General features: G+C 42.5%; 1 protein-coding gene across 2 annotated transcripts in view; it reads left to right on the top strand.

The window, feature by feature from the left end:
* The window catches only part of CIP2A (cellular inhibitor of PP2A), a 38,565-nt gene extending 22,218 nt beyond the window's left edge, over nt 1-16,347 (top strand). For both annotated transcript variants that reach the window (XM_075118335.1, XM_048870709.2), the window contains exons 13-21: nt 3,415-3,533; nt 4,184-4,376; nt 6,486-6,560; nt 6,666-6,776; nt 7,742-7,938; nt 9,200-9,313; nt 12,125-12,207; nt 12,808-12,947; nt 14,050-16,347. In XM_075118335.1, coding sequence (XP_074974436.1) covers nt 3,415-3,533; nt 4,184-4,376; nt 6,486-6,560; nt 6,666-6,776; nt 7,742-7,938; nt 9,200-9,313; nt 12,125-12,207; nt 12,808-12,947; nt 14,050-14,220 — 1,203 coding nt within the window. In that variant the 3' untranslated portion in view covers nt 14,221-16,347. The remainder of the gene's footprint in view (nt 1-3,414; nt 3,534-4,183; nt 4,377-6,485; nt 6,561-6,665; nt 6,777-7,741; nt 7,939-9,199; nt 9,314-12,124; nt 12,208-12,807; nt 12,948-14,049) is intronic.
* Nucleotides 16,348-26,783: the final 10,436 nt, after the last annotated feature.

Raw genomic sequence — 26,783 nt, forward strand, 5'->3', positions numbered from 1 at the left:
CAAAAACCATCATAATGCCTGTATTTTGCACCCTTTTTTGCAAATGCAAGGACACTCAACTTCCTTCTAGTTCTCATTGGGTGACCATCTAAAACAAGATTTGTGTAGCTTTCAGGAGGGTGGATGACTTAAGCTATTCTAGGTATGCTTCTGGCATGATCAGGTTAAACCCTTTCACCACATGACCCGTCATGCTCAAAGTAAAGCACGTGCTTAATGGATTGCAGGTTTGGGGCATTAGTCTTCCCTCTGCTATCCAGGCCAGATGGGAGGAAGACTAGTATTTAGATACGTCAGATGATTTTACGCTCAGGGACAATAATAGAATCATAGAATCATAGAATATAAGGGTTGGAAGGGACCCCAGAAGGTCATCTAGTCCAACCCCCTGCTCAAAGCAGGACCAATTCCCAGTTAAATCATCCCAGCCAGGGCTTTGTCAAGCCTGACCTTAAAAACCTCTAAGGAAGGAGATTCTACCACCTCCCTAGGTAACGCATTCCAGTGTTTCACCACCCTCATAGTGAAAAAGTTTTTCCTAATATCCAATCTAAACCTCCCCCACTGTAACTTGAGACCATTACTCCTCGTTCTGTCATCTGATACCATTGAGAACAGTCTAGAGCCATCCTCTTTGGAACCCCCTTTCAGGTAGTTGAAAACAGCTATCAAATCCCCCCTCATTCTTCTCTTCTGCAGGCTAAACAATCCCAGCTCCCTCAGCCTCTCCTCATAACTCATATGTTCCAGACCCCTAATCATTTTTGTTGCCCTTCGCTGGACTCTCTCCAATTTATCCACATCCTTCTTGAAGTGTGGGGCCCAAAACTGGACACAGTACTCCAGATGAGGCCTCACCAATGTCGAATAGAGGGGAACGATCACGTCCCTCGATCTGCTCGCTATGCCCCTACTTATACATCCCAAAATGCCATTGGCCTTCTTGGCAACAAGGGCACACTGCTGACTCATATCCAGCTTCTCGTCCACTGTCACCCCTAGGTCCTTTTCCGCAGAACTGCTGCCTAGCCATTCGGTCCCTAGTCTGTAGCTGTGCATTGGGTTCTTCCGTCCTAAGTGCAGGACCCTGCACTTATCCTTATTGAACCTCATCAGATTTCTTTTGGCCCAATCCTCCAATTTGTCTAGGTCCCTCTGTATCCTATCCCTCCCCTCCAGCGTATCTACCACTCCTCCCAGTTTAGTATCATCCGCAAATTTGCTGAGAGTGCAATCCACACCATCCTCCAGATCATTTATGAAGATATTGAACAAAACCGGCCCCAGGACCGACCCTTGGGGCACACCACTTGATACCGGCTGCCAACTAGACATGGAGCCATTGATAACTACCCGTTGAGCCCGACAATCTAGCCAGCTTTCTACCCACCTTGTAGTGCATTCATCCAGCCCATACTTCCTTAACTTGCTGACAAGAATACTGTGGGAGACCGTGTCAAAAGCTTTGCTAAAGTCAAGAAACAATACATCCACTGCTTTCCCTTCATCCACAGAACCAGTAATCTCATCATAGAAGGCGATTAGATTAGTCAGGCATGACCTTCCCTTGGTGAATCCATGCTGGCTGTTCCTGATCACTTTCCTCTCATGCAAGTGCTTAAGGATTGATTCTTTGAGGACCTGCTCCATGATTTTTCCAGGGACTGAAGTGAGGCTCACTGGCCTGTAGTTCCCAGGATCCTCCTTCTTCCCTTTTTTAAAGATTGGCACTACATTAGCCTTTTTCCAGTCATCCGGGACTTCCCCGGTTCGCCACGAGTTTTCAAAGATAATGGCCAATGGCTCTGCAATCACAGCCGCCAGTTCCTTCAGCACTCTCGGATGCAACTCGTCCGGCCCCATGGACTTGTGCACGTCCAGCTTTTCTAAAAAGTCCCTAACCACCTCTATCTCCACAGAGGGCTGGCCATCTCTTCCCCATTTTGTGATGCCCAGCGTAGCAGTCTGGGAGCTGACCTTGTTAGTGAAAACAGAGGCAAAAAAAGCATTGAGTACATTAGCTTTTTCCACATCCTCTGTCACTAGTTTGCCTCCCTCATTCAGTAAGGGGCCCACACATTCCTTGGCTTTCTTCTTGTTGCCAACATACCTGAAGAAACCCTTCTTGTTACTCTTGACATCTCTGGCTAGCTGCAGCTCCAGGTGCGTTTTGGCCCTCCTGATAACATTCCTACATGCCCTAGCAATATTTTTATACTCTTCCCTGGTCATATGTCCAACCTTCCACTTCTTGTAAGCTTCTTTTTTATGTTTAAGATCCGCTAAGATTTCACCATTAAGCCAAGCTGGTCGCCTGCCATATTTACTATTCTTTCGACTCATCGGGATGGTTTGTCCCTGTAACCTCAACAGGGATTCCTTGAAATACAGCCAGCTCTCCTGGACTCCTTTCCCCTTCAAGTTAGTCCCCCAGGGGATCCTGGCCATCCGTTCCCTGAGGGAGTCGAAGTCTGCTTTCCTGAAGTCCAGGGTCCGTATCGTGCTGCTTACCTTTCTTCCCTGTGTCAGGATCCTGAACTCAACCAACTCATGGTCACTGCCCCCCAGATTCCCATCCACTTTTGCTTCCCCCACTAATTCTACCCGGTTTGTGAGCAGCAGGTCAAGAAAAGCGCCCCCCCTAGTTGGCTCCTCGAGCACTTGCGCCAGGAAATTGTCCCCTACGCTTTCCAAAAACTTCCTGGATTGTCTATGCACCGCTGTATTGCTTTCCCAGCAGATATCAGGAAAATTAAAGTCACCCATGAGAATCAGGGCATGCGATCCAGCAGCTTCCGTGAGCTGCCGGAAGAAAGCCTCATCTACCTCATCCCCCTGGTCCGGTGGTCTATAGCAGACTCCCACCACTACATCACTCTTGTTGCACACACTTCTAAACTTAATCCAGAGACACTCAGGTTTTTCTGCAGTTTCGTACCGGAGCTCTGAGCAGTCATACTGCTCCCTTACATACAGTGCTACTCCCCCACCTTTTCTGCCCTGCCTGTCCTTCCTGAACAGTTTATAACCATCCATGACAGTACTCCAGTCATGTGAGTTATCCCACCAAGTCTCTGTTATTCCAATCACGTCATAGTTCCTTGACATCACCACTCACCACTCACAATAACACTCACTCGTTACACATTATCTGATCTGAATGCTTCTATTACATAATTCTGTGCAGATAATGTACAGAATCCTGAAAGCAAGTCTTGCAGATTTGTAAAAGGTCATTGCTCTGGTTAACTAAATGGGTTTTCAGAAAATTGCAAGTATGTGTGGATACATAATTTTTTTTTTTTTAAGGGTAACTGAAATTTAAAAATTTATATCTATTCACATTGGCTTTGGTCTGTTGCAATATCTGGATTCTTAGTTGATTATAAATTGACGTAAGTGGTTTCTGCCCAGGATCAACGTTTGATTACACCTATGGCTTTTGCTTTAACATCAGACCACAGAGAACAAGTACAGGCTGGACTTAGAATACTGTTTGAGGCAGCACCATTACCAGACTTCCCTGCCATAGTGTGAGTTTCTTGTGTGTGGTAAGGGGGTAATAATGTGGTGTCTTTCACTTTCCTTACTTTAGTCTGAGTGACTTGTGTAAAGTCTGTGTTTGAATCTTTTTCATTAGGACTATTAATGTTCCAAATGTTTGAGTAATTGTTACCTTCTTCAAAACGTTTTCTCTGCTCTCATAGTTGAATCTTTCTTCTCATCACCCCCAATGCTGGTCTGTCATGCATGCTGGGCCACATTCACAGTTCTCGGAGAGGTTTAAAGTCCAATAACTCAAACTATCAAAGCTAGAAACAGATGTTGTGCCATTTGAGAGGAGTTGGAAATATCATTTCCAATAGGATATGGCACTTGTTTCTAGATATAGTAGATAATGAGTTATGGAACCTTAAAATACACACAGTGATTGTAGAGAAAATCTGCTATGAGTGAATGATCAGCCTCTGTTTTTTTAGCATTTCTCCTTTTTTATATCTCGAAATACTTCATGCACATATCTAACTGAAGTACCTAATTCAGTATGATAGTACAAGAAGGGTTGATATGTTTTTGAAGTGTAGTCTGTAATTGTTGTAGACGTATAAAATCATTGTCTCCTGCCTTCACATTAACATTCTTTCCAGGTTCTATTGCTTACTTCATTTATCTTGTTATATAGGCTTGGTGAAAGCATTGCAGCAAATAATGCTTACAGACAACAAGAGACAGAGCATGCACCAAAAAAAATCCATGTGCAGTCATCCATTACTAGTGTTATGTCCATGAAGTGCTCTACTTCTTACCCTTCAAATGATGATGCAACAACTTCGAACATTCAAGAGCTTATACAGAAACTTCAGTCTGGACTGGAGGTTAATACTATTTAATATTTCTGGTAGGATAACTACTAACATTCTTAGTATTTACAGAAGGGGTGTAGCACCTGAAACTTTTAGACTACGGTGTATACGTTGACAAATGTAAACTCAAACACCTCACCTGAACTCAATCGTATGCTATTACATTCTCAGGCAGAAGGCCAAATAAAGAGGATCCCTGTTGTGTCCAGAAAGGTCAACAGTCTGGTCTGTCAGACTTTCATAGTTCAGAAACTTTACCCTGAGAGCGTATTGCTTACCTTTACCTAGCTTTCAGACATGGGGACTTAGCAGATGTGTCCCAGAAGATCTAAGCTATTGCAATGATAAGAGAGAGAGAAGTTTTTTATAGAAAGACACTCCCTGGGGGGCAGATGACATTCTGGCGTATAGGATCAGGGATAATCACCCATCTTTTAGATACTTGTATGTGCCCTCCAAACACGGTAGTATTTTGAGCACCTCCTTATCTTGATATTTGATAGCATCCCTAGGGAAGTCGTTTTACAACAGTGGAAATCTTGCTTCCCTCCGATATAGTGTGCATCGTAAGTTGATGAATAACTTTATTACACTATCATTCCTTTTATTTGAATTTTCTAAAGCATGTCACCATAGTGTCTAGGCACCAAATGCAGAATTTGTTGCATTAAGTTAACTGTGGTTTCTCCAACACAAAGGAACTCCAAATACAGAAACAGTTCCTGCAACCCAGACCATAAGATGAACTTCTGACAGAAAGAAAGCTTATTGGCATATACCTAGCGATGCACTTAACTCTTCTGATCAGAGGAGTTGTTCCTTCCAGGAGGGAATGACTTTTTATAGTTTGATCTTTTGTTCCATGAACATCAAACACTTCAGCCTTAAATGTTTAACACAAGCTACAGAAGAAAAGTGGACACTGTAGAATATGCCATCTTGTTGTAATGTAGTTTAAGTTCTTCACGTGAAGAAGCTAAATAAATTAAATACAAGATGTGCAGAAAACCGAATATTGCAAGTCATGTTTTGTTATTGACTTGTTTGTACATTTAAATAAAATTCTAGATGAAAGTACTTATGCCACGTGATCCTTCAGCTTTGTAACAACAACAGCGGTAGGGTCCAAGACAATACAGAGAGAGCTGAAAAACATACAAATGGGGGAAAAGAATAGATATCTAATCTCCTTCTGCAGTCGGGAATTTTGAACTAATTTTTCCCTGTGTAGGAGCTGGTACTGTTCTGAAAACAAGATGTTAGTAAACTACCACTGGATGACATTTATCTTCTGTAGTGAAAAGCACAAACAGCTGGGCTCACTTGCACAGCATCATCCATCAGCCTACACTGAACGGTCTCCCCAGAACTGGCACTGGCACCTCCCCGAGCACTATCGTCATGGAAAGTTTTTTTTGTTTTTTTTTTAATCCCCAGCCCACCCATGGAAGACTCTCTCCTCAATTACCTACTTAACTGAATATATACAAATGTAAATGTTTACACAAGTATTCATTTGAGTAAACATATAAGCCCTATATTGTGCCATAAAGGTCAGTAAATTCTTTAGCATACTAAAGAATCTTAATGAAGGATGGAGGAGACATTTCACAAAAACTTTCTCTGATTATTTTCATCAAAATATTCTGACCTATCTCTGTCAAGCTCAATGAAGTCTGAGATTAGGTTTTTGGCCATAATGCCCTGCCACTAGTCTTGCAGAACTGAAATACCATTTGTCAGGAGGAACATTTAAGCTTCCCACACCCAACCGAACCAGTAGGTTTACTGTAGTAGCCAGCAATATGTACGTAATGAGTTTTTCCTCATTTTTGGAGTCACACTAACTTATCATGATAGCTGATGTTATGATTGTCCCTTTATTGGGTAAATTTTATTCAGTAATTCCAATACTTTCCTACATTAAACTGAACAGGATTGAGCTATAATCAAGTTGATGCAGCAAGGCTTTGAAGGCAGAGTAGCTGCCAGCCTGTGGGCTTATTTAATTAATATCCTCTCATCAACATCTATAAAATGAATGACTGTTCATCCAGAAGCTACAAATTAGACTATTTATCTTCAGGCTGTTGAATTCTACTACTCTAACTTCTCCCACAGATGAAGGAACCAATCACTGATGTGAGGATGTCTGACATAATGGATGTCTACGAACAGAAACTAGCGGCATTAGCCGTGAGTATAAATGAACATGTGTATTTACGTGACTGTAGAGTATGTGTACTTACTATGAAAGATAAAATTAAGGAAATAGCGCTACTAATCTTTCTTAATCTTTAGTCCAAAGAAACCAGGTTACAAGATCTGTTGGAGGCAAAGGCACTAGCGCTTGCTCAGGCTGATAGGCTAATTGCCCAGTACCGTTGTCAGAGAGTCCAAGCTGAATCTGAGGTGAGTATGAACAACCACACTCTAGAAGGAAGAGGTGGAAGATACTTATAAGGTCATCTAGTCCAAACCTCAGTGTTCTCTCATGGAGGCCCCAGTGCAGAATGGTTCTCTACATGAGTATTAAGATAATCTTTGTGTTTAGTTTTTAAAAGAAACTCAAGTTCTAAGATTACCACTTTTGTGGAAAATATTCTAATCTAGTGTCACTGCTAAATTTTTCTGATACTTACTGTAAATATTCTTTTAGTTTCATCCCCTTCTCTCTATAAGGAACTTGAGCCTCCATATTTGACATTTTTGCCCTTTAGGTATGACCTTATGTCATTTTTGAAGCTCTCCCTTCCTCCACTGTTTAGCTAAATTATGTATATGACCTTTTGTTGACATAGCTATCTAGTGTTAATGCCCCATTAATGGCTGGTCTTTCAGAACAGCCTCAATAATCTCCCCCATCTACGCAACAAGATTTACTGTACTAGTGTTACTGTTTGTTTTATAACACTATTCTAGAGTACTGTACTTCTAAGTACAGTACTAAAATGTTAGGGGTTTGCACACAGCCCTAGAACCTTTTCCTGTTTATGTGCAAGCTAACAGCTAGTCTGTGCTTTCAAATGAAGCTTAAGCCACAAGTGTAAGCACTTCAGATACTTTTTAAAAGAGTATCTAAACTTTTTTTTTTTTTTGGTTTATTTTTAAGGTCACAAATGACTACTGTATCTGAGTGTAAAATAACTGATTCGGTCATCATTTGCCAAAACTTTAGACATGCTTAAAACTTGCTATCTAATTTTAAATATAGTGCACTGACCATGGAGCATTTGATCATACAGGTTTTTGTGGATAATTTAGCAGTAGGGTAAATTCTAATTCCATGTAAAATTCCCCGTTGTTTTGAGTGAGATAAGTAACATAGCATAGATTAAGCATGTAAAGGAGTCTGTGTATTTGCTTTTTGCTAAAAGGCAAGGACGCTTGCTGCAATGTTGAAGGATGCAGAGCGAAAAAATGAAGAACTAGATGTATTGCTGAAAGCTCAGCATGTAGAATCTGAACGGGCGCAGAATGACATAGAGCAGCTCTTTCAACATAATAGGAAGTTACAAACAGTGGCTGAAGAATATGAGATACTGAAAAGATCCTCCATTGATCTTCTGCAGAAGTAAGAACTTAAAATCTATCTGCACTACTTGTTTACTAACCCAAAACGGAAAATTTTTGGATAGGTAACAGATTAAAAGAGAAAATAGGTTTACACAGGCCTTTCTTAAAGGACCTACTTTGACCTGATTAGTCCTTTCAGCCAAGGAATGCTGGTTAGAGCTCTGTTTTGAATCCAGTAAGTGCCCAATTTAGCTGAAGCAGAAGAAGGGCTTTGAGGCGTTCAAAGCACTGTTTTTTTCTAGGCTAATCGTATTGCAGGACAGTGTGTTAAAACACTCTGTATATAGGTTTTAAGTGGGTCACTGCTAATGTAGTTGAATTTTATTTGTTCTTGGATCAAATTAATCCTGTGTTTGAAAAAGTTTGTAACTTGAACAGAATATAGAAATTGATGGATGAAGGTGCAGATTCCAAAGCTATTAAGTTAAGAAATGGGTGAGGATGATTTGAGTAATGAAGATTTCCATGTAAAGAAAGAATGGAACTAGTTTGTTGAGTGGACATGATAGGTGTACAAAATTAATGGCTGAAAAGGGCAAATAGAGTGCTCCTACTTGCCTGTCCTTATAATACAAGAATAAAGGGACACTTAGTGAAATAAAGGCAACAACTTTAAAGCGAATACAAAAAAACTAGGCTAAGAGGTTGGTGGGATTCAAAAAAGGAATGCACTTGTTTGGATGAGACCATTCGGAGTTAGATTAGATGATCAAAAATTTTCTAAAGAATAAAAACCTTTGTACTTTAGGCAGAGACTAACTTCTACCAGATACTCCTTAAGAAGGAACGTCTCCTATGTGCAGATAATCTCGTAATTGTCCATTATGGGAATTCTTGACTTCCTCTGAAGCATTGGTCTGGCCTCTGTCAGACAAGCTACTTCCAGCTACTGGTCTGATTATGTATAACTCGCTACATTTGTGTGAACCACCTGATTGTGGTGAACTTTGTCTGAAAGAAACGTGTAGTCTCAATCCAATGCTTAATCTTAATAAACAGTCAGTGATAATGTGTAAGGGTTCCAATGAGGATTGAGGTTAAGATGAAAGTTGCTGTTTGCTTTTTATATTTTATGCACTGCAGGTTTTTTAATAATTTTTTTTTTGCCAAAAGTGGGCATAACTATGTTTTGCTTGGAAGTGGAGTGGAAAAATAGCTCATTGGATGTCAAAAGTATTTTTTCTTTCATGACACAGTAAACCTTTTAAAAAGTTTACTTAGGCTTCTTAACCATAACCCATTAACTAACTTACTTTTAGGCATGAAACCACTGAAAGACAATATAAAGATCTGCAGATTACATGTAATTCACTAAATAAACAAGCTGAGGCCATGAAAAAGCTGAATGAATCGCTCAAGCAACAGAATGACAAGTAAGTTCATTTTTTTTAAAAGCAAATTAAAGGGAAACCATCAAGTCACATCAATACTGATTGTTTAAGTGTCTGTGGTTTCAAGTATCACCTGAGGTGTGAGGGGGGGGAGACTTCTCCATTTTGCTTTAATTAGTTACTCTCACCTGTTTCCCCTGTGTAATCGGTTTCTTCTGGTTTTGTTTCTGGTCTTACACACAAACAGGAAGAGAACTTGAGGTCATGTATAATACCTGAGACTACTTACAGCATATTTTATGGAACTTAGTAGGTTTCAAGATTCCCTTCTAATGTACAACGATTCTCTCTACTCACGTAGAATATTGCTTTTGTCAGCAGATGGGGTCAAAAGTTTTGCTAATTAATGCCCTCTCGTTAGAGGGTATCTTAAATCCATGCCAGAGTTTATTGAAATTTACGATCATTTAACTACCGTGGGCCAAATTTCAATCCTTGATGACGCAGGCAACTTTCTATTAAAGTCCAGCAGGAGTTGTTTGATTAATATATGTGGCTAAATTTGACAGTCTTTATTAGCTGGTAGTAGTTAAGGCAGAAAAGAACTTGACTCTTAAACTCTCTCTTCTACAGTTGTAGAGCTTCTAACTTGTTCATCACTTACCTTTATAGCAGGGGTCTTCTGTACAACTTGAAGTAATGGTGGTAGATGGCTGTCCTTGATTGCAGGGAGTCAACCTATAATCACTACTGTAATTCAATATATAATTCACTTTTGCTGCATTTCAGTCTCCTCCTGTGATGTAGGACTTGAAACATGTTCAAACATCATTTATTTATTTAACTTCTTCTCTTCACAAGCACAGGTGTACATCCATACTCCTATACCAAATGAGCAAGAATTCTGAGTTTTGTTTTTCATTCATCTTTCCTAATCCTCCAGCTTACCACCTGACCCAGGTTTTTGAGGATAGAAATTACAGTTTGGTGCAAATTGGTGGTCTGACAAGAGCGGGGCAGGGCAGGAAAATTTATATTTCACTACAGCAGCTGAGGGAAGAGGCTTCCTGGTTGTAAATAACTAAAATATCAGTTAGAAACAAGAAAAATAATTTTTTTTTTTAAAGGCTGGTACTCTTCTTCAAAATGACAGTCAGGCCAGATCAAACAAGTTCACTTTATAAGTAAAATGCTTGATTTTTTTTCTAGCTGCCAGCCCTGGAGGTCAAGCTGCATTATTCCTGGCTCTTGTATTGCCAGTAGTAAAAATTCTGCAATCAGAGTTTAGTTAACAAGTCTGATTCATGAGGCAGACTGGAATGCCATTCACATTCTTATAGTTTGTGTCTTCAGCATTAATAAGTGTAAAAATGTGTATTAGCAATCAGATATTACTCCATACACCAGGAAGCTGTTCTGTGTTTCACATGGCCGTTTTCAGATTGTCTATTGGGATAGTGCCTAGGGACCCTAGTGTAATAGGTACTGTGAAATAAATAAGTCCACTTCCCTTCACTCCCCATCCGCCACCCTGCGAGTTTCCAGTTAGGATTTAGACAATAGGCAACAGGTGAATAACAGACAAACTAGAGGGAGGACAAAGTGACCCACATTAGTGCATTTGCATAAGTTAGTGGTCACAGTGATAGAGTCGAACTAAACTTAAATTCTAACCATTTAAAATTTGTAACTTAAGCAATTAATACCTTAAAGTGTAGATGTGCTACCAGCAAAAAAGATTGTCTAGGACAGTGGTTCTCAACCTTTCCAGACTACTGTACCCCTTTCAGGAGTCTGATTTGTCTTGTGTACCCCAAGTTTCACCTCAATTGAAAACTACTTGCTTAAAAAATCAGACAAAAAAATACAAAAGTGTCATAGCACGCTGTGACTGAAAAAGTACGTACTTTCACATTTTGTCTGTGTGAAATTTTAGTTCGTACTGACTTTGCTAGTGCTTTTTATGTAGCCTGTTGTAAAACTAGGAAAATATCTAGATGCTAATGTACCACCTGGATGACCTCTGCATACCCCTATGGTAGGAGTACTCAAACTGGGGGTCGGGACCCCTCAGGGGGGTCACAAGGCTCTTACATGGGGGGTCGCGAGCTCTCAGCCTCCACCCTAAACCCCGCTTTGCCTCCAGCATTTATAATGGTGTTAAATATATAAAAAGTGTTTTTAATTTATAAGAGGGTCACACTCAGAAGCTTGCTGTATGAAAGGGGTCACCAGTACAAAATTTGAGAACCACTGCCCTACGGGTATGCATACCCCTGGTTGAGAACCACAGGTCTAGTATATTTGGTCCTCCTAATGGATGAATAGAATTGTACTGGAAACTTTGCACAGTAGTTGCAGAAGACACTTTTTTTTTCTTGAGACAGATTTTTCTAATTTGCTCAATATGGGATAGTGTAATATTAGTAAATCTAAAACACTAGATAAATGGGTTTTTAGAGTTTTAGTAGGATGGTTGGGCTCATTTCCTTGGTAATATCAAGAATGCTTTACTGCTTGTAGTTGGGGGGACTGATTCTCCAGGATTCAAGCTCTAGGAAGGAATGAGGTTTCTTAGGATATGGAGTTTCTACTGTGTGTTTGACAGAGGGAAGGAAATAAAACTTGAATACTATATTTTTTCAACCAAATAAGGAATCAAAATAATATATTTGTATAGCACAGAATTAAAGGTGCACTTTAGCCTGCCTGGTTTAAAAAGAACTTTCGTGACCGTGCAAAGCAATGCTGCACAAGTTATTCTAGCTTGTTGCTGCAAAGAGATAGAGACATGAATCTTGCATCTGTCTATCTTTGAAATATCTGGTAATCGGGATTTTATTCCAATTTCAGAACTGTTGCACAATTGATGGAAACAGAAGATCATAGAAAAGAATTACTGAAACAGCTACAGGATAGAGACAGTAAAATATCAAGTAAGTCACTGTCTGATTTTGTAAATCTTGTGCTATCCATACTGGATAGAATTAACTGGATTTAAATAGACTTTTCGGTGAATTTCTTAGTTCTGTGGGCAGCTACCTTTTTGCTAAATAGATTATAAGGCTCAAAATGCACTTCTCTGGCTGCCTTCTGCTCCTGAAAAGCCTGTAACTTTTAGTCAAAACATAGACTTAAATATTTGTAAACTAAAAAATGAGGAATTGTTTTAAGGACAGATGGGAAAGTCCAAGGAAGTTTAAAAGTCTGCCAAACCTACACTTAAACCATTGCATTTTACATGCTGTCAAAAACCATAGCTGCTTCCTTGAAAACTTTCTTTTTAGAACAAGTTCACTAAAAAGTTTTTTTGCTAAACTACAAATTAGACATTAGATTAGATAGATCATAATTTTCAAAGTCTTCAGTGAATATGAAAAGTCTGTAGCTTCCTACTAAAATTTTGTAGTAGATGGCAGTACTGGGTAATTTATATGAGCAGCCCTGGTGTGTGTAAAACTTAAACATACTGGGAGTTTTACTAGTAATTGGACGAATTAAAACTTGCTAACTGACTCTAACAAATCTTTCAAAAGGCTTACAACAAAAAATAAAGCTTCTGGAAGAAAAACTGAAAGCCCGACAGAAAGAAAAAATAGATATGGAAGAAACTATTGACATTCTCAGAAAGGAATTAAGTAAAACAGAACAGGCAAGAAAAGAATTGAGCATTAAGGTAAGAATTTTTTTTGGCAGCCTACTGAAAACTATAAAAGCCAGAGTTAAAAAATAATTGCTAAAAATGAAAAATTGTATGAAAATGGTAGAAATAGCTAAAGTTAAGGCTGCCCCAATTTCTTATATAGTTAATTGAGTAAGGGACTTCTGAGATTTAAACCAGAGAGGTATGATTTGGGTTATCTGTGCTGTTAAGGCAATGAGCTTCTTGTTTGAGTTGGTGTAGGTCCACCCTGTCCAGTAAGTTATAGGAGATGTGCTTCTGGAAGCCACAATGTCTCCTGGAACTATCTAGCATGTTGAAGCATGCACATATGTTATACCAGGTTGTGAGAGAGTGCTGTATGTTCTTCTGCAATTACTGATGGGCTCTGTTGGTTAGTCTAGAAGACAGACATCTCTACTTTAGAGTTAGTTAGGGACCTGTCCTTGCACTGAGCACAACACGGGGTCTTACCCCGGTTGGAGGCTGTGGAGAAAGAGAGACTTTTTTGCACATTTTTTTTTTTGTGTGCTCTTGCAAGGGTTCAGCACAACTTGGTCTTTAAACTTTTTTAAATGGGGCTAATACTTACTCATCAGTGATGAGTATTGATATTTGTACAGAATTTTGAAGATGCAAATTACAGCATGTGCTTTTTACCAATAATAATATTCCATTCCCTGGAAATGCAGGCTAATTATCCAAAGAAACTAGTGTCTGCTACAAAACTGATAGTGCCCTTGTTCTTACACACAATTTGCCTCTCTAAGGGAAAAAAGCTAGTTTTTATTCAACCACAAACTTTTGTTTAGGGTTTAACTCAATGTCCTGACCATTAGGAAGATGACAGGACAACAAATAGCTATTTTTTAAAAAAAAATTAATGCCCAAATCATTTCTGAAGCATAACAGCACTAGTTATGAACAAAATGTATGTATGTGTGGGGGAAGACACATCCAAAACAAATCCCTTTGTTTTGAAACTGTGCCTTTGCTATTAAATATGTTGCTTAAATGTATTACATCAGTTACTTGAGCCTGTTACACATTAAGTGAAAGTGTTCTGTGATCTCTGTTGTGGAAGAGACTGTTGAACTGGATTTTGTTCATGTTGCAGGCATCTTCCCTCGAAGTTCAAAAGTCCCAACTGGAAGGACGTTTGGAAGAAAAGGAAGCCATAGTAAAACTGCAGCAAGAAGAGCTGAGCAAACATTCTCATATGATAGCAATGATTCACAGTTTAAGTGGTGGTAAACTAAATGCAGAAACTGTGAACCTCAGTTTATAGGGCTCTGTAGTATAAAGTTTGGTTTTGTGATATCTTGTACGTTTGTGTAAGTCTAAAGTTTATACACCATCTTGCTCAAATTTCGTAGCCCACTTGAAATTGACACAAGCGTAAACCATTGTTAATTGAAGAAAAACTTGATTGCTTGTTTTTAAAAAAACACTTTGGCTTGAAAAATCTGAGCCGTATTACAGAAGGTAGGCCTGCTGCTGCTTTAGTTGAGATTTAATGGCCAAATTCCCAGTGATTCCAGTGGAAGCAGGATAAAGCCCTGGTCTTGTTAATGTGACTAACTATCCCTTGACACCGGAATAAAAAGAGGAGAAAGAGTCCGCTCTTCTTGCTACCCATCCTATTACTGCCAGTGAGATATACTGAGACTTTCATTATGGAAGGGTTAAGTGCCACTTCTGTAAGTAGACTCAAAATAAGCAGTATGGAATTATACAGATGTCAGATATAGAAATATTAATGCAATATTGATTCCAAATGTCTAAGGTACAAATCTAGAAATAAAATGGAGTTGATAATGTGGATTAAAAGGTAGTATTTGTTGCAAGAGACCTATTTTACAGCGAGAACTGTATTTGACATAGCTTTAGTTGAAATTACATTAAGTATTAAAATTGAACTAATATTAGAAATGCCTCCACACATTTGTGAAAGGATGTGAATTTGAAAAAGAATGCATACTTGTCAAATTTCCAGAAAGTAGTGTCAATTAGAAAAGGTAGATTTATGGAATACTATACATCTCTTTATGCATCTTCAAATATCTGTTAAACTCCATCAGTACATTACTCTTAAATTTTACAGCACTTTCTTCTGATTCTTAGAGGTCTGCAATTAATTTGTCAGTTTTACCTGGCGCACACTAGCTTTTTCAGCATTGTCAACTGTGCATTGTATAAAGGATTTTATACTGTTTTAAACTTACAGTATAACTACTTTTGCCATTTTCATGTGAAGAACATTTTATACTTTTTATGTAAAAGACATGCTTTTTTCTGGGTCATGGGAACATTATTTTCCTTGTAATTTACCAACATTGGCTGTGACATGAATAACATGTCTACAACCTCAAATTTCAAGAATGGCTGTGTGCATTTTAGAAAAAAACATAGCAGCATTTTGAATGATGTAATGTGTATCACAATTGTATTATTACTGCCATTATTTTACTATTTATTTTGCACTGACCAGCCTTTAAGGTCTTGCCATAAGTGTAGATGCCTTATGTTTTTTCAGTTGTATTATGGGTCCATCTTTTTTAAATCTGCTCAACTGCAGAGTCTGAGCACAATCTTTTACATATTAGACACATTTGTAAACTCCAGCTGAATAGTGGCTATTTTAACTTGCTTATCAATTGTATATTTATTATAACTTGGTGTATCTTTTGGCTGTTGGCCAGTTTATAGATATCATTGGCCTCCACGACGGGAAGGGGAATAAAAAAAAGACTCCATATTTTGTTTGTGCTTCATATATACTATAATAGAAAGTGTTGGGCAACCTTAATTAGAGATACAGCTACTAGTCAATCTATAATAAATTCCAGCTTTGATGCATTTCCCGGACTTTGATAATGGGTGCTTTGGAAGGTAAATATTCTATTACCAGCTCAGTTGCTTGTCAGTTTTTTAGACTTGTATGCATCTATTGAGGAAATAGCCTGTTAGCTAAAATGTATAGTTCAGTGTAAGGGGTTAACAAGTTTGAGGGAATGTCATAAAATCATTTTACAGGCACAGGTATATTTTTGAAAAATCTTTCTCATGGGTGAAAAGTTAGTAAATATTTTCATCAGGCAAAAACTCCTTTATGTAAGGTAGTACTTAGTCAAAATATGAAGCATTTTACTAATTTTAACTGATAAATGTTGAGATGGCATTTTTCTCCCCTTTTAAAAATAGGCATTCTGATCACTGAATTGAGACTATTCAATAAAAATGTTTAATGGCCACAGCCAATTAGAAATGAATGTTTCAGGGTTTAGTATACAGAATCCACAAAGTTAGGCTCTCTATATAAATGTTTCTGTAGAAATGTACTACCCCAGTTTTACTTTGCTAGCTGAGCCTTATTAATACTCTGAACAAATGAATACATGGATGCATCAAACCACTTTGACTGAACTTGTGTATTGGTATTACTTGTAATTTGCATTCTCTGACCTGTAATACTGAATATTACCTAATGGAAATTACAAATAACTTAGGCATATTTTAAACAAAGCACTTTCTGCCAGTCATAATTAAATCCTGTTTTGGTGGGGGGGGATTTGAGATATTCAGGGCCTCTTTTGGTTTCAGCATTAATTACTTTATTATAATTAAGCATAGCTCCCCTTGACTTCAGTTGCAGGCATTGGTGCTTCTGCAAATCAGAACCCAAGAGCCTCAAGTTGTGCACCCAGAAAATAGTGACTCCTAGCAAAAAGTTTTGGTTTAAGGCACTTGTCTAGCATTACATATAGAAACTCTTATGGGAGAAGCAGGGATAGAATCCATTTCTCTAAGGCAACATTGAGATGCCTAAATTGAGACTTTCCTTTTTCTTTCTACAATCCCTTGCCTTGTTTATTACACACTTTCAACTTCTGCAACAAACGAGGCAAGGGTCCTACAGACAACAGCCTTCTTCACTACGCAACCCTGTGCACTGAATGAGGCAGGGGTCTTGTGTTTATAAAAAAAAAAAGGGGGGGGTATGTGAACATGTAATTAAAGACTATCATAATGCATACACACAAGGGGGAACTGGATTAAGTTTACACAGGCAACCTTAATTCTGGCACTTAACTTTTGAGTGCTTGGCCTTTCAACTTGAATGCTCTTAATATGGTAGGTCTCTTTAAAAACAAAAAAACAAATTCTATCAGATGGCATCAGATTCAGACCCACATGGATCACCAGCAGGGTTTGAAATCTTTAGAGCCACTGCAGGCTTCTGCCACTTGAGCTGAGCTAATAGTAATTGTAGAGCTTAGTAGGTTGTCATCCTATATATGGACCAGTATTCAAGGGGGATGAAACACTTTTTACCACAGGTATAGGGTGACTGCAGAAGAATGGTAACACTTGGGAATCTTTGGCCTGGTCTACGCTACGAGTTTAAGTCGAATTTAGCAGCGTTATCTCAATTTAACCCTGCACCCGTCCACACGACGAAGCCCTTTTTTCGACTTAAAGGGCTCTTGAAATCTATTTCTTTACTCCACCCCCAACGAGGGGATTAGCACTGAAATCAGTCATGCTGGGTCGAATTTGGGGTACTGTGGATGCAATTTGACACTATTGGCCTCCGGGAGCTATCCCAGAGTGCTCAGTTGTGACCGCTCTGGACAGCGCTCTCAACTCAGATGCACTGGCCAGGTATACAGGAAAAGGCCCGCAAACTTTTGAATCTCATTTCCTGTTTGGCCAGCATGGAGAGTTCACCTGCACAGGTCATCATGCAGAGCTCATCATCACAGGAGACCATGCAGTCCCAGAATTGCCAAAGAGCTCCAGCATGGACCGAATGGGAGGTACGGGATCTGTTCGCTGTATGGGGAGACAAATCTGTGCTGGCAGAACTCCATTCGAAAAGACAAAATGCCAAAATATTTGAAAAAATCTCCAATGGCATGAAGGACAGAGGCTATAACAGGGACCCGCAGCAGTGCCACGTGAAAATTAAGGGGCTCGGGCAAGCCTACCAAAAAAACAGAGAGGCAAATGGCTGGTCCGGTTCAGAGCCCCAGACATGCCGCTTCTATGATGAGCTGCATGCCATTCTAGGGATTGCAGCCACCACTACCGAACCCTGTGCTTTGACTCCATCCAAGGAGTGGGAGGCAACACGGAAGCGGGTTTTGGGGGCAAGGTGGAGAAGGTTGTAGATAGCTCACGGCAAGGAAGCGGAGAAACCGGTTTCCCCAACAGCCAGCATCTGTTTATCACCCTGGACCCAGTACCCCCAAAACCCACCCAAGATCCTGAAGGCGGAGAAGGGACCTCTGGTGAGTGTACCTTTGTAAATATTATACATGGTTTAAAAGCAAGCGTGTTTAATGATTGATTTGCCTTGGCATTCATGGCCAGTACAGCTACTGGAAAAGTCTGTTAACGTGTCTGGGGATGGAGCAGAAGTCCTCCAGGGACATATCCATAAAGCTCTCCTGGATGTACTCCCAAAGCCTTTGCAAAAGGTTTCTGGGGAGGGCAGCCTTATTCCATCCTCCATGGTAGGACACTTTACCACGCCAGGCCAGTAGCACATAATCGGGAATCATTGCAGAATAAAGCATTGCAGCGTATGGTCCCAGTGTTTGCTAGCATTTAAACATCTGTTTTTTATCTCACTGTTACCCTCAGGAGAGTGGTAATTATTCATGGTCACCTGGTTGAAATAGGGTGGTTTTAGTAAACTGACATTCAGAGGTGCCCATTCCTGCTGGGATTTTTGCCTGTGGCTGAACAGAAATCTTCCCCACTGTTAGCCACGCGGTGGGGGGAGGAGTGAAGCCATCATTCCAGAGAATTGTGTATGGGGGAGGGTAGTTAGTTGGGTTTCTGCTGCATGTGAACCCGGAAACCGCAGCCCCTCCTTTTAAATTACCAACCCATTTTTAATGGCCAACCCAACGGCTACTTCATATGGGAAATGAGGGTGCTGCTGTTTGAAACAATTCCCACATGTTACGAAGGTTAAAGAAGCCAAAAGACTGTGGCTTACCGTGGCTGCCTGCAAGCCGAATTCTGCTGCCCGCCCCTGCGTGAGTGATCTCTCACACCAAACCAGCACACCCTCAATAAGAGGCAAAATGCGACCTTGTAATGAAAGCACATGTGCTATGTAATGTTAACAGCAAGGTTTACCGTGAAAGGGTGTACCCATTGTTCTATAAAATGTGTCTTTTTAACTACCACTCTCCCCTTTTTTCCCCCTCCACCAGCTGCACATGTTTCTCCTTCCCAGAGGCTAGCAAAGATTAGAAGGCGAAAAAAACACACACGTGATATGTTCTCTGACCTCATTCTGTCCTCCCACAGTGACAGAGCACAGCAAAATAAGTGGAGGCAGACAATCTCAGAGTGCAGGAAAACACAATATGACCGCGAGGAGAGGTGGCGGTCTGAAGATGGTAGGTGGCGTCAGCTTGCTGAAAGAAGGCAGGAGTCAATGCTCAGGCTGCTGGAGGCTCAAATTCATGCTCCAGTGTATGGTTGAGCTGCAGGAAAGGCAGCAGGAGCATAGACCACCCCTACAGCTCCTGTGTAACTAACTTCCCTCCTCCCCAAGTTTCATAGCCTTCTCACCCAAGAACGCGGGGTGGGCCCCTCCAGCCACCCAGCCACTCCACCCTAGAGGATTGCCCAAGCAACAGAAGGCTGGCATTCAATACGTTTTAAAGTGCTGTGTGGCCTTGTCTTTCCCTCCTCCACCACCCCTCCCAGGCTACCTGGGCAGTTATCCCCCTATTTGTGTGATGAATAAATAAAGAATTCATGAATGTGAAGCAACAATGACTTTATTGCCTCTGCAAGCGGTGATCAAAGGTGGGAGGGGAGGGCGGTTGGCTTACAGGAAAGTAGAGTGAGCCCGGGGGAGGTTTCCATCAAGGAGAAACAAACAGAACTTTCACACCGTAGCCTGGCCATTCCTGAAACTGGTTTTCAAAGCTTCTCTGATGCCCACCATGCCCTCCTGTACTCTTCTAACCGCCCTGGTGTCTGGCTGTGCATAATCAGCAGCCAGGTAATTTGCCTCAACCTTCCACCCTGCCATAAATGTCTTCCCTCTTCCTCTCACAGATACTGTGGAGCGCACAGCAAGCAGTAATAACAATGGGAGTATTGGTTTTGCTGAGGTCTAAGCGAGTCAGTAAACTGCGCCAGCGCGCCTTTAAACGTCCAAATGCACATTCTACCACCATTCTGCACTTGCTCAGCCTGTAGTTGAACAGCTCCTGACTCCTGTCCAGGCTTCATGAGCCATGGCATTAAGGGGTAGGCTGGGTCCCCAAGGATAACTATAGGCATTTCAACATCCCCAATGGTTACTTTCCAGACCAGAAAATAAGTCCCTTGCTGCAGCTGTTGAAACAGACCAGAGTTCCTGAAGATGCAAGCGTCATGTCCCTTTCCCGGCCATCCCACGTTGAAGTAGGTGAAACATCCCTTGTGATCCACCAGTGCTTGCAGCACCATTGAAAAGTACCCCTTTCAGTTTATGTACTCGGCGGCTTGGTGCTCCGGTGCCAAGATAGGGATATGGGTTCCATCTGTGGCCACACTACAGTTAGGGAATCCCATTGCAGCAAAGCCATCCACTATGACCTGCACATTTCCCAGAGTCTTACCCTTGATATCAGCAGCTCAGTGATAGTGTTGGCTACTTGCATCACAGCAGCCCCCACTGTAGATTTTCCCACTCCAAATTGATTCCCGACTGACTGGTAGCTGTCTGGCGTTGCAAGCTTCCACGGGGCTATTGCCACTCGCTTCTCAACTGTGAGGGCTGCTCTCATCTTGGTATTCTTGTGCTTCAGGGCAGGGGAAAGCAAGTCACAAAGTTCCATGAAAGTGCCCTTACGCATGTGAAAGTTTTGCAGCCACTGGGAATCATCCCAGACCTTCAACTCTATGCGGTCCCACAACTCTGTGCTTGTTTCCAGAACGCCCAGAATCGGCATTCCCCGCCGTGAACCTGCCCAATTGGCACCATGATGTGCACATTGCAGGGGCCCGTACTTTGTGAGACGTCTATGTCCATGTCCTCATCACTCTCATCACCACGCTGCAGTCGCCTCCTCCTCACCTGGTTTTGCTTTTCTTTCGGGTTATGGTTCTGCATATCCTGCTGGATAATACATGCGTGGTTTATAGTGCTCATAATTGCTGAGGTGATCTGAGTGGGCTTCACGTTCCCAGTGCTATGGCGTCTGCGCTGAAAAAAGGTGCAAAACGATTGTCTGCTGTTGCTCTGATGGAGGAAGGGGCGGCTGACAATGTGGCTTACAGGGTTGGCTTGCAGGGAATTAAAATCAACGAAGTGGGTGGCTTTGAATCAAGGAGAAACAGAATGGCCCCCTCAAGGATAGAACTCAGAACCCTGGGTTTAGCAGGCCGTTGATTTCACGGAGGGAGGGAGAAAGAGAGGAGAAAATGAATACAGAACAAATCCGGTCTATTTCTTGTTTTGATCCACTTCATCTATTTTTATACATCTTAGGCTGGTAGCAGAGGGTGCAGTACGACTGCTGGCCATTGTCATCTCCTGGGTGCTCGGCAGAAGATGGTGCAGTACGACTGCCGGCAGGACTGAATTGCCATGAGACGAAACTTAAAAGGGAAATGACCTGGCTGAGTCACTCCCATGTTTGCCCAGGCGCCCCGACCGACCTCTCCGAGGTCAGCTAAAAGAGCACCCTGGAGTACGGCCTCCATGCTTGCTGTGCTATGGCATCTGCACGGTTAACCCAGGAAAAAAGGCGCGAATTGATTGTCTGTTGTTGCTTTCATGGAGGGAGAGAAGGGGGGCCTGACGACATGTACCCAGAACCACCTGCGACAATGTTTTTGCCCCATCAGGCATTGGGATTTCTACCCAGAATTCAAATGGGTGGCGGAGACTGCAGGGACTGTGGGATAGCTACCCACAATGCAATGCTCTGGAAGTCGACAATTGCCTCAGTACTGTGGATGCACTCCGCCAACTAAATGCACTTAGAACATTTGTGTGGGGACACACACAATCGACTGCATAAAAATGCTTTCTACAAAACCGACTTCTATAAATTCTACCTAATTTCGTAGTGTAGACATAGCCTTAGATTCCATTCCAGGCTTCATAGGAGAGGATTCTGTTAATGAGCAAAGGTCTTCCTAGTTCCCCCATGTTTGACCCCCCCCCCCCTTCTGTCCTGTTCCTTCCAATCTATCTCTGCCAGGTTCTGTCTTCCCCGCCCCTGTTCTTCATTCCCATCTCCATTTCCCATCCCAGTCTTCCTGCCCATTAAGTCCTAATCTTTTCCTTTCAGACTATACCAGTCCTGCCCCTCGAACTCCTTACTGGCTCCTCATCTGCTCTGTCTCCCTATTCTCACTTTGGCCTCTATTAGCAACTGGTCGCAGTTCCAATGTCCCTCCGAGGGATCCTCATCCAATTTCAATGACCTCACTCTTTGGCTCCTTTGTCCCAATTCTCTGCCTGCCTCTTAACATCTTACTTCTTCAAGTACCATCCCTATGGGTGCTCCTTGGTAGGTGTCTGCGTCCCTGCGTCCCTGATCAGAGAACTTCAGTAACCATGTCTGTCGGGCCCACACATGCGTAGTCTCTGCTTGTGCTGCACCATGAGGATAGGCAGCGCGCGCAGGCTAATCATCTTCAGTCCCTTCTCAACCGCATCTGGCTAGAGTCAGAGCCCGAGCTGTCCATTTGCGGATCTTTAACTTTCTTACATTTGCTAAATTTTAGCTTCCTTTGAAATGTCTTTTGTTTCTTTCCTCATTCTAAATGTTTAGTTGGCTGTGCCTTACAAAAAAAAAAGAAGAAAGGACTTTGTTCTTTTGTCAAGTCCTCAGTGTGGGGAATCCCCCTGGACAAGGGTATGCCCAGCTCTCCGGGCTTCAAGAATTGCCACATTTGCAGCACAGCTGTCCTGGTCATGAACAAGCACTCCCAGTGCATCTGCTGCCTCAGTAAGGGCCACATCCAGCAGAAGTGATCCCTCTGCCAGCAGTTTTGCCTGAACCCACAAGGACAGAGAGCTTTGCCAGAAAAACATCTTTATGGAGGCAGCTCTCCGACCCCAGCCTTCCCCTCAACCTTCGACTTTGAAGGAGAGTGGGTTGAAGAAACGGCCTGGGGACTCCTCTCACGAGTCAAAAAAGTAGGTGGGAAGTCCCCTCAGCAAGCCCACAAGTAGCCAAAAGCGATCGCCATCTCACTCGGTATCCTCTACACTGCTGGCACCAGACCACAATTGGGCACCTATAAGTCATGGCAATTGTTTGATAGGCCCATGAACCCTTTGGGTATGAGCACATTATCTACAGTGTCAAGAGAGAAGGGCGAAGGCCCTAGGACACTCCCTGTAGGCGAGTTGACATCAATACTGCCAGTGATAATAGACCACCTGGCACCTGAGAACCCAGTACAGATGAGGTCTCCATCTCCCCCGACATTGGGACACTCAGTACCAGTGGGATTCCATCAAGCCAGTAACCTAAGCATGATGGAGGCACCCAACTCTCCACCAATCGGTACCGAGATCATGGCACTAAGCCATTGCTGGGTATGGCGTATATCCCTGCAATCATGCCATGCCTCCCCACTATCAAGTGAGGGATTAGACAGTGAGCCAGATGGGGTTTCACAGTACTCCTCCCAAGATCCATATGGGACAGACTATCCACAGGGTCCACGATTGTACCAGCAGATGGCACCACTACCATCTTGGTAAAGCCACTGATGGACACCTCCACCAGGCCATATGCCACCATAATGGCCAAACTGGGACCCCTGGGTTGCACACAGACAACCTGCCTCATGAGCTTCAAGCATTAACCAACAACCCTCCAGGCATGCTTCCTCAGATTCAGCAGCGAGGCAGATGACTTCCCCCTGTGTCAGAAGCTGGCGAAAATAGCGGATACCCTCCACATACCATTGGAGGTCGAAAACATGCACCACCAGCTCATCGACATCCTCCATTCTTTGTTGTCCTCAAAAATCATCCTCCCAATCAATAAGGCAATCTTAGACCTAGCTAAAACGGTGTGGCAAACCCTGGCATTGGTAGCGCCAATGCGCAAGCAGCAGACAAGAAATAGTATGTCGCTGCAAAGGAATCAGCATTCCTTTTCTCCCACCCGCCATCCAATCCATTGTGGTGGATGCTGTAAACTCTCATGGCTGACAACATCCTTTCAGAGCAATGCCTTACGACAGAGACTGGAAGTGCCTCGATCTCTTTGGTAGGAAGGCGTATTCCTCAGCCGTCTTACAATTTCATATTGCCAAAATATAACCACATGAATTACAATAAGTTAGGTGATTTTGACAAGCTGCTGGAGAGTTCTTAGGAATCGTTTACGGTCATCATCCAGGAAGGACAACTGGTGGTAAAAACATTGTTACACTTGGCCCTTGATGACGCTGACACAGCTGCCAGATCCATCTCCATGGCTGGATGGCTCCACAGCCACCATGTCCACGGCTGGATGGCTCCACAGCCACCATGGAGCCACCTGTCAGGATTCTCAAAGGAGGTGCAGACCACAGTAGAGGACCTCCCCTTTGAGGGTGTGAAACTCTTTGTGGAGGAGACAGACTCCTCTCCACACCTTGAAGGCTTCCAAGGCTACTCTCAGGTCACTGGGAATCTACACACTGGGGCAGTAGAGATGTTTTAGCACCCAGTCCTAGCACGGGTCCCATTCGTCTCAATTTCCATCTAGTGCCACTATGAGCCCCAAAGGAAAGAAGATAAAATTTGTAAACTTCCAGTTCTCAATCTTCGTCCCTGCCCCTAAACACAACTTTTGACAGGCAGATTGAGGCACCACAAGACCCCTCCCCACTACTGTCTGTGACCATGCACCATTTAGCTGTGTTCTGCAGAGCCTGGGAGTGCAAAGCATCAGACAGAGGGGTTCTAGAGATTATTCTATCCAGATACTGGATCCATTTCACCTCTCTACCCCTTCCACAACACTCTTCTCCATCCCCCTTCAGGGTTCCTTCTCATGAGAGTTTACTATGTCAGGAGTTTGGAGCTGTAGAATCGGTACCTCAACATCTGCAAAGCAAGGAGTTCTACTCTAATTACTCCCTAAGACCCAAAAGAAAGAGAGTTTGGAGACCTATTCTGGACCTCAGAGCTCTCAACAAGTTTGTCAAAGCTCAAAATTTCAAGATGGTCACTTGATCAATGATCATTCCATCATTTTGTCCCTCGACCTAGTGGATGCCTACTTTCCTATTTCAATACTACTGTCTCCCTGACAATTTCTCAGATTTATTCTGGGACACGACCATTACCAACACAGAGTCTTCCTCTTTGGACTTCTGTCAGCCCCAAGCATATTTTCCAAAGTTTTCTGTGGTAGCCACTCATCTATGATCACAAGGGATAATGATCTACCCTTACATGGACAATTGTCTTCTCAGAGCCCGGTCACTCCAGGAGGCTTGTTGAGCTATCGATTTCACAATATGGTTGTTCACAGATCTAGGCCTTCAGATCAACATCCAAAAGTTGACCATCATGCCCATGCAATACCTGGACTTCAAAGGGGTCGACCTAGCTGCACTACAGGCCAAAGTCTTCCTACATCAAGACCGGTTCCTATCCCTGGTCTCACTCAGATGCAGCTCAATACAGTCCTCAAATACTGGCCAGACCCCACCTCCAACTCTTGGGGCATATGGTGGCAAGCACAGCTTTGATACTGCGTGCCAGACTACACAGGCAACGCCTACAGCTATGGTTCAGTTTGTTTTACAGACCAAACAGAGACAGTTTGGATAAACCCCTATCACTGCCTACCAGGATCAAAAACTCCTTGGACTGGTGGAAGAACCCAGCCAATGCATGCAAAGGGATTCCCTTCTCGCAGGCGCCGTCGTCGCTCCTTACCACCGACACATTGCTTATAGGATCGGGAGGTGCATTTAAATGGCCTCATGATGCAAGACAGATGGTCACCGGGGAGATATCCCTGCACATCAATCTCCTCGAATTGAGAGCAGTTAGGAATGGCTGCACTCATTTCCTTCCTCAGATAGCAGGTCACGTACAAAGATCCTAATGGACAATATAGCCTGTATGTACTACATCAACCAGCAGGGAGTGGCCAGGTCACCCTCCATATGTGTGGAAGTGATTAGGGTATGGAACTGGTGCATCTCTCACAATGTCACCTTGTCCGTGACTTACCTCCCGGGCACACAGAACTTGATGGCAGACAAGCTCAGTCGCAAATTCCCGCATGACCACGAGTGGGAAATGCATTCACCCGTACTTCACGACTTGCTCTCAGGGTGGGAAACACCGTCCACAGACCTGTTCACCACTTACCAGAACAAGAAGTGTCCATGATACTGCTCCAAGGCAGGGATGGGACAGCACTCTGAGGTTGATGTTTTCTTCCCCTGGTTCAAGAACCTTCTTTCTGCCTTCCCTCCATTTCCTCTTCTGTTGAAGGGCCTGCTAAAGATTAAGATCTCACGTAATCCTGATTGCTCCTACTTGACCAAGCCAGACCTGGTATCCTTACCTGATGCAGCTCGCGATGTGCCTGCTGATTTCCCTTCTGACCACTCCTCACCTCCTCTCACAGGACAAAGGATGTACCCTTGTCAAGGTTCCTTCCCCACTCTGAACTCTAGGGTTCAGATGTGGGGACCTGCATGAAAGACCACCTAAGCTTATTCTTACCAGCTTAGGTTAAAAACTTCCTCAAGGTACAAACTTTGTTTTGTCCTTGAACCCTATGCTACCACCACCAAGGCTGTTAAACAAAGAACAGGGAAAGAGCCCACTTGGAGACGTCTTCCCCCCAAAAT

Source organism: Caretta caretta, chromosome 1 (genome assembly GCF_965140235.1).
Source record: "Caretta caretta isolate rCarCar2 chromosome 1, rCarCar1.hap1, whole genome shotgun sequence".
Taxonomy (NCBI): Eukaryota; Metazoa; Chordata; order Testudines; family Cheloniidae; genus Caretta; species Caretta caretta.